Source organism: Kryptolebias marmoratus, linkage group LG22 (genome assembly GCF_001649575.2).
Source record: "Kryptolebias marmoratus isolate JLee-2015 linkage group LG22, ASM164957v2, whole genome shotgun sequence".
NCBI classification, from domain to species: domain Eukaryota; kingdom Metazoa; phylum Chordata; class Actinopteri; order Cyprinodontiformes; family Rivulidae; genus Kryptolebias; species Kryptolebias marmoratus.
The window spans coordinates 2,587,241-2,595,884 of record NC_051451.1 but is presented as its reverse complement, the minus strand read 5'-3'; the positions used below and the strand labels follow the sequence as shown (position 1 = coordinate 2,595,884).

Below are 8,644 nucleotides of genomic sequence, written 5' to 3'. Positions count from 1 at the left end.
CATGGCAACATGGGCGTGGCTTGGACTGTAGGACTGTGGAAAGTTAAGTGGCTGTGGCAAGAGGCGTGGCAGGAACAGATGGAGCTGTGACAGAAATGTTCATTTTCACAAGGAAAAACTGAATTATGAATATATGCTGTGAAGTTTTTAATGATTAAATTAGAAACTGGCTTGCCATACGGTCACTGAAGTAGTATTTTTAAAGTTTAGGCCTAATTATTCCTAATATAATCTCAGTTTTACTGGAAAGAATTTTATATACCTCAATTCTGACTAGTAAGAATGTTTGGACTGGGTGATTACTTGTATTCATAACTAAAAAGCATTCTGATAAGTTGTCTTGCCATACCACCTCTTTATTAGCGTGCATTTGCAAACCCAGGATGTTTCATCACTGCAGCTAAGTGTGGTTTGCAGAGTGGTGACAGATACAGCCTTTGCCAAGTCAAATCCCCCTCAGTCACGACTCTGTCAGAGAGATGGTGTGAGTCACAACACAGAAACACTCATACACACCCCAGAAAAAGAAGCACCGACACAAACTACATCCAATTCTAATCATTTAGGGCCTATTTTTTGACATAATTGAATAATATGTTAATGTGAATGATGAGAAATGATAAGCGTAAATGGGAAGAGATAGCACTTTCCCGTCCATTAGAAACCAGCTGTGCTGACGTCATCGTGTTTAGGCGGTCACACAGATTGCCTACACTCAATTGGCTAGCTAACACAGGCTAACTAACGTTGCTCCATTCTGACTGGCGGCGCCGTGTTTTTACGTTTAAATCGTGCTTTCTCGTGTTGGTATGAGTAGACGTGGTTGTCTCTGAATAACGGATTATCTGCATCTGTCCTCGGCTGACCGGGAGGCGCCATGGAATGCCGTGTTCTGTCCATACAGAGTCATGTAGTCCGGGGATACGTGGGCAACAAGAGCGCCTCTTTCCCATTACAGGTAAATGCAACTTCCATGCTTCCATTATCGGACGGCACCCTTTATCGGACACGACCCCTGGCTGAGATGTTTAGCGTGACTTTGGTGCGTTTATTTTTTTAGCTGCTTTAGCTGATGTATGTTTCCTCGCGATTATATAAATATATATATATATATATATATATAAACAAACATCTCGCTTTGGTGTTCAAAAAGCCACAAGTAACGTTTCGCTGATTTAGATGTCAAGGAGGAGAACCCGCTATGGCAGGTGTCATACAAAATTCGGTGTCCCCGGCAGAATCGGTCCCTTCATTTCCATAAACCGTAAACCAGCCGTCTCTCTGACGTTCGTCAATGTCAAACAACCGAAGCGTCCTTTATTACTGTTGTTATTATTCATGTCTTGTTTATTTGTGGACGTGCACGTTAAGACAGCAAATGAAAGGGAACCCCGTTATCTGCTGGAGGGACTGTGTCACGACACCTATCATTGAGGGTGTCCGATAATGGAGCCAGCAGGATGTTCTGTGAAATGATGCTGTGGAGTCTGTCAATCAATGATGAGGCGAACCCATCAAGGAGAACTTGGTGTCTGTTGAGTCACTTTAATATTAACATGCACTTAATGTTCATCTCATACTGAAACCTAAACAATATTCAATCAAAACTTTTATGTTCGAAAATCATTAATCAAACCATTAGTTGATCACTATTTGTTAAACTTCCTAGGATAAACTTAGATACTCATAATGTGATGGTATTTATAGTTCAACTGTGTTATTTCTTTTAGACATTAATTTTGACTATTGAATGAAAATTTTTTACGAGTAATCCATGAGCATGCAGCCATAATGTAATGTTCATTTTGTCAAATACAATATAAGCTATTTATTAGGTGCTGATGCCTAAGTATTAAAACAATGTATCTGTATGTTGTTGCCCAGTTTTGAAGTAACACATTCAGTTCATACACCAAAATGTGTCATTCAATCAGGAATAAAGTGCTATGACATTCGGATAGCAGTACGTTTCACAATGCAGACAAAATTAGCAAAATTTGCCAAGAAATGATGTAGTCATCAGTTTTCTGCTGTTCAGGGTCCAAGAACTGTTAAAGTCTCATTAACTTGGCAGTCAGGGAGTGACAGACACGTGTGTTGTTACCACAGCTTTAACTTTTTTATAAGTCTTGGTTCACTTTAAACTTCTTATATAGTTCATGCATCATGATGTAGGCATTTTTCAGAGCTTATGATGGATTTTCAGGCACTAGCTGCATCGGCACCCTTCAAGATTTCTGCAGAAATTTTCTAGTTAATTGTTTTTTTTCTGCTCCCATGAAAGGTGGGCAATCATGTAATTGTCTGTACTTGTGTGCATGTATGTTTGTCTGTCTGTTAGCAAAATATCTCATAAACCACTGGATAGATTTTAATTACAAGGTCTTTGTTTAAAATGTTTGTATGCAAGGTGGTGGGTGATATGCATTCCTTTGAGGAAGGCCATTTTCAACTTGATTTAATTATTACTACTTTATTGTCTTCATCCTCCTCTTCAAAAACTGCTGGGTGACACAATTTTATCGACATCTTGTTTTGTCCTGTCTTTTGCTGGCAAATGTTTCTGTCATCTGGCATTTTTGTAAAACAAACAACCAAAATCTAAAACATGCAAACATGTATGTTTTAACCCTAACCCTCAGTTTGACTGTCAGTCATATAAATCAGTAACCGACCAAAGTTAGGTTGTAAAATCTCAGCAGTCAGACGTTGCCATGCTGTTAGTGCATCAGGTGCATCAGTCTGTGAGCTGGAACCATGATGTTGTATTACAAGCGGCAATAAGAGGCCCACGGGCCAGGTACGGCCCACCACAGACCAGGTACGGGCCCGTTTCAAAATGTCTTTGGCTCCCACTAAGCTGCCAGAATCCCAAAGTGATTTGTCTGAATATAAAGAAAAAAATAAACATATCTGAGCTACCTCCATACCTTGAGCCTCATGGTAAGCTTGTCAAAGTCTGCCTTTTTCAAACAGACAGTCTTTGGTAACCAGGACAACAGAGAGGGGTGGGGCAGGTAAACATGTGCACCTGTAAGCACTTATTTAATTAAGCCATCCATTTGACCTTCGCTAAAGGCTGCAGTACCAACAGACGGTATAAGCTGAGATCACTACAAGCATCAGGATCTTCTTCAGACCCCAAATAAGGAAAAATAGATTAAGAAATTTGTCAGTTTGAAAGCAAATTGTCCAATTAAAGTACTAAACATTATCTTTTCCTTCAGTTTGCCAACAGCAGCTGGTTACGTAGAGAAATATCTGTGTTGTTGCTCCGGTTGTGTGAAATCTCATGCCGTATCGCCAGAAACCACGCTCAGAGTATCAGATGTGAACGTCTTCTAGCTACTAACATTTTAAAGTTTAGCGCAATATCTGAAAAATAAAAAACTCTAAGGTCACTTGGTTGTGGCAGCCATCTTGAATTGGGGTGGCTCCAAAAGTTAATCAGTGCACATTCAATAATTATTTCCTGAAAATGTATTCAGTGGTTCTTGAGATATTTTGGTAAACAGACAGGTACACAAACGCTCGTGCACACCCACACACCCAGACAGACGGGTGTGCCTTCCCCTTGTGCTGGCGGGTGATAATTATTGCCTGTGGCCCTCAGACTAGAGATGCAGCGATTTTGCTTTTGTGGGTCGATACTAATTTCTGGTTCTTGTACAGCTCAGTCCTGCCGATACAGATTTCTCTCAAAGAACTACAACTAATTACCAGAAAACAAAACATCCTTTCATTTTCTTTACCTGCCTATCCTCAGCGGTCATGGTACCAAAGGGATCTACAGATCCACTTTGGTTGCGTTCACACTGCAGGTATCAATGCTCAGTTTCGATGTTCTTCCTCAGATCTGATTTATGTGCATGATTGATCACATTGTAATTTAAATGTGACCGTCATCAGACTCAGGAGTCACACGTCACGCAGCACGCTGTGTTTGTAGAAGTTAATGTGGATATTACACATGTCAGTGTGTGTATCAATTCTGAAGTTATTGTGCAGTCGCAGCTGACAAAATTATTATCTGTCCTCTTATTTTGCTTTGTTTTCAATTGATCCCTACTTCAGTGACGTGAAAGTTGGACCGTTCAGACTGAGGTCGCTATGAAAAACATTGGATTTGTAACACTTAGGTTGTCATATAAAGATCAGGTATGGCTCACATATGGGAAGTGTGTGCCTGCAGTGTGAACATAGCCAAAGAGACAAACAAGACAGTAGAGAAGTTAGAGTTACCAGATAACCTAAACTGCATGTTTTGGGTCTGTGGGAAGCAAAGTACCTGGAGAAAACCCACCTGTGCACGAGGAGAACATACCAACTCCACACAAAAAGGTCGTGTAGTGAACCTGCAACTTTCTTGCTATGAAGCAACAGTTCTAACTACTAACTACTACATGGTGGCTGGCCTCAGTGCAAAATATATTGGTTTCAATTTTTGATTTAATCAAAAATTGCTATTCTGTTGTATCCGTCAGTTTGGACCTGCTGCAGTTAAGTCCCTGAGAGTCAGTTTGTGGATGGGAGCTTTAAAATGTTCTGTATTAAAGGGGACCTATTATGCTTCCTTGAACAAGTTAAGATCGGTCTGTGGGCTGTACAAAACATGTTCATTACATTTAATACACACAATCATTCTCAGATATTCAGATTTCACCTGATCAGTTCTGCCTGTTTTAGCTCATTTCAGAATGAGCGGTTTTAGGGCTACGTCACTTTTATGCAAATTAGCTGCTGTTGGCCACGCCCCCCAACTCAGTGTCCCATCTGAAAACATAAAAACTCACTGAAGGATTAAACTCTGCAGATCTGACACACATTTATATCGTTATTCATTCAAACTCTGAGGATTCTGACTTTGGGACAGGGGCACTTAGCGGTTCTGAACTGACATTTGTCGAGTAGGAGAGCGGCAATAAGTGGGTCCGAAACCCGACTGGCAGAGGGTCAGGACAACTGCAACATAGACACATGTTCTATATCACAGCCAGCAACAGAACAGCAGCCATTGTTCAGCAGTAAAACCAGCAGAACTAACGTCATGTTCTTCTTGTAATGAAGTGGGTGGAGCTCCACTTGGGTTGCTAGGTGAGGGGCTGGGCTCAGCTTGGGGTTGCTAGGTAACAGGGATTGTGATGCAACAATCCTGAGGTTTTTGAAACAGGTCGTTTAGAGACACCAGAAAACATTTAGTTATTGTCAAAAAACGGCTGGGTGTTTTGGGGTTTTTTTGCATTTGGACTGTTTCTAGAAGCAGTAGATCCCCAAATGGAAGAACAAAAACATTCTAAAAGTGAATTTTGCATAATAGGTCCCCTTTAAAGATGGATTAAACTGCTGAGTGACAACAGACTGACAGACTGTTTTCACACAGCTCAGCACAATGTTAACACTAATCTTAGATTCTACCACTTCTGCTGCTGCTGATAATAATAATAATAATAATAATAATAATAATAATAATAATAATAATAATAATAATAATAATATATGGCACTGACTACAGAAACATTTGATGATTTTTATCTGTAAAGTAGGTGGTTGTCATTAAATTTAAAAAGCAAAACCAGAATACACTTACATCAGTCAGTCAGATAAATAAATTCCTATAAATTTGATCTGTTGGTTGTAAACAGACAGCTGGTGTTTATTGAAGCACACAGTTTGGAGTTTGACATGTTTGATGTAAAGAAAATCATTTAATGTTCAATTTTCACTGGATGATCTGAAGTTAGCCTTTTTATCCTAGATTTTTTATCTAATTTCTGATAAAACTGAAAATTTCACTGGCTCTTCACAATAAAATCTTTACAGTAAAAAAATGTTTTCTTCAAAAATAATCACCAGGTTACTGATCTTTCTCTCTTTTTTACTGGAAATCTATATATATAATCTTCCAGATTATCAGTCTTAAAGATTCATGCAAATGAAATCCAACAGTAAAATATTTACAGTTTATCAGCTTTATAAAACAGATTATAGCTCCTTATCAGTTTTATTTTGTGTGCACAGCTCAAACATTAGTCCACATTACAGAGTTTCTCTACAATACAAGCTCTATTAATTGATCAACAACTTTGTCCAATGTAATATTTGAGGGAAAACAATCCAGATACAAAGAAACTTAATGCCACATTAAGAAACCTTAATGTTAGCTCTGTTAGATTAAATCATTCTCTCATTCATACTGTAGTGTTACTGTCTCAGCCTTCTGTTGTTACCAGTAGTTATTGAAAGCAGAGGACAGTCACCTGTGAGAGAGGAGCAGCTGCACAACCCTGTTCCAAATTATGACTGAGCTGACATTTTAACTAACATATTTTATTAGCGTCGTTAGCATCGTTAGCTTTTCTAACAGTTACAACAGTCTGAGTTTGTAAATATAGCCTACCTTATTGAAGTTTTCCCAACAGGCTTCTGACATCCGTGTTCCACAACAGACAAAAGTTAAACAAAAGGAAAAATCAGATGTTTAATCAGTTCTTCTGTCTGCTGAGCTGCAGCCCAAACGGACCATCAGCTCACATGATGAACAGAAAGTAATGTTCCTTTGTAGAAAATCATGGTTTCTTTAACAGCCTCTCTATCTTTTGTTCTTCCTCTGACTTTATTTGTGAACACCCTACAGCTAGCTTCTCCAGACAGTGGAGAGATTTGTTTTATAAAACTTTGCCATTAACTATTGGAGTCAACTGTCATACGTATGTCAGCAAAATATCTCACGAACCACTGGACAGATTTTCGTGAAACTCACTGGTGCACATTTACAAGTCATTCACTTTGGGAGTCAACCCAATTCAAGATGGATGCCACAGCCAAGTGACCTTACAAAAGACAAAAATGTCTAAAACCCCTTCAGTTTTACAGATGTTGAGGTAAAATCAGTTGTGGTTGTAGCTGAGAGTCATTCACAACATGTAATCCAAGGGCACTGCACATTGTGTGATTAGCAGGGAAGGCAGCGGGCGATAGGCATTCCTTCAAAGACTCTAGGCCTGCCACACCAACTAATAACATCCTATCAAAACTCTGACCAACATAAAAGTTAAACATCCAGGGAATTTAACCTATAAAGGGTCAAAGAAGCTAAGGAGACCAACTCAAACATGTCAGATGATGCATTAACAGGCTGCCAGTGACCACATTTTGCATGAAATCTTGAACTGGTTTCTGAAGTTATAAAAAAGGTCCATTAAGTTTTCAGGTTTGTTTTCTTTTTCTTTTAACAGCCACATTTCTTTTGTCAGTATTTACCGGTCTTGGTACATGAACTTAAAAAACATTAGGTGCAGCGTTTGAGTGGCTCAACACGTGTCTTGTTTTCTTTTTTTTTAGCCAAATAATAAAGTCTAATGTGTTTGGTGTTGAGTCATTACCTACAGAAACAGAGATAAAAGCCTCACCTAAGGGCAGACTTGTGGTGCTTTAGAAGAGAACATAAGCAGAAGTGTAGGGAGCTGCATGTAGCTTCTAAAAAAAGGCCATTGATTTGCTGTTCTGTGATCGGACATCGGGGTAAGGAGCTCTTGCTGACAGTCAAACGAGCAGTCACGTCCGTTTCTGATGCTAGCTGATGACAGAAGGATGGCATCAAGTCACTGGCTTGTTAATAGTTGCCTGGATGATAGAGATGCTGGTTACAGTTTCATGAAATGTTAAAGTTAGTGAGTGTGCAGCTCCCGTCGTCCTACTTGGTTTGAGAAGAGTGGGGTTTATTTTTAGCCTGAGGTTTTCCTAATGGCTGCTGCTCCTCGATGCTTGTCCAAAGTTCAGTGCAGTCAGGAAAATGCTGCTGCTTATTAAGGCTCGTTTGTACCATTCTCATGGTGAAATGATGGAGTGCAGCTGAGGGGGCGCAGAGTTAAACTAAAGGCCTAGCATTCTTTAAAGCAATGCATATCGGCCGCCACCTTTCACATCAGAGTTGAGAAAGTTGTAGCTGTTTGGTCATAACTTTTGCACAATCTTATGCATTATTGTGAGACGTCACGCTCTGATGATGTGCTCTGCTACCACCTCATCAAACCTTACCTTAATATCTGTAAATTACACTGAGTCGATTAGCTGCGGTGGCCATTTTTAGAAATGAAATTTATTTGGAACATATTTTAAAAAAGCAAATGTTAAATAGAGAAATTTGATTTTTTGGAGAAATACAATGTGAATGCAGAGAGCTGAAAGACTGCTGATGAAGCAGAAAAGTTGCAAAAGCTAAAAGAAGCTGAACACTAGCTAAAAGCTAAAATAGCAAAAGGCTAGCTTAAAGCTAAAATAATAGCTTGGTAGCTCAAAGCTAAAAGTAGCATAAGTTGATAAAAAAAACAGAGCAAGTTGCTGAAGGAACTGAAGAGAGTTCCCATTGTATATTTGTAAATAAAGCTAAATATTTTGAAAGATAAAAAAGTTACACAATCCAAAAGCTATAGCACTTATCTCCTGAATGAGCTGAACGTGTTGATCCATGAATGACTTAAAAAGCAAAAAGTATGCAGAAGTAGGTAAATTGCAGAAAATGTACAGAGAATGCTGAGTCAGCAATCACACAACAAGCAAAAAACAAATATGAAATATAAATAAGGCATTATGTTAATGTCATATTTACCATGTCTAGTAAAACTCCATAGATTGCAATTCCAAA

General features: G+C 39.0%; 1 protein-coding gene across 1 annotated transcript in view; it reads left to right on the top strand.

Annotated features, from left to right (window-relative positions):
- The first annotated feature begins 705 nt into the window (after positions 1–705).
- pdxkb (pyridoxal (pyridoxine, vitamin B6) kinase b) overlaps positions 706–8,644 on the top strand; it is a 38,534-nt gene continuing 30,595 nt past the window's right edge. Inside the window, exon 1 of the mRNA XM_017435608.3 lies at positions 706–958. Coding sequence (XP_017291097.1) covers positions 878–958 — 81 coding nt within the window. The 5' untranslated portion in view covers positions 706–877. The remainder of the gene's footprint in view (positions 959–8,644) is intronic.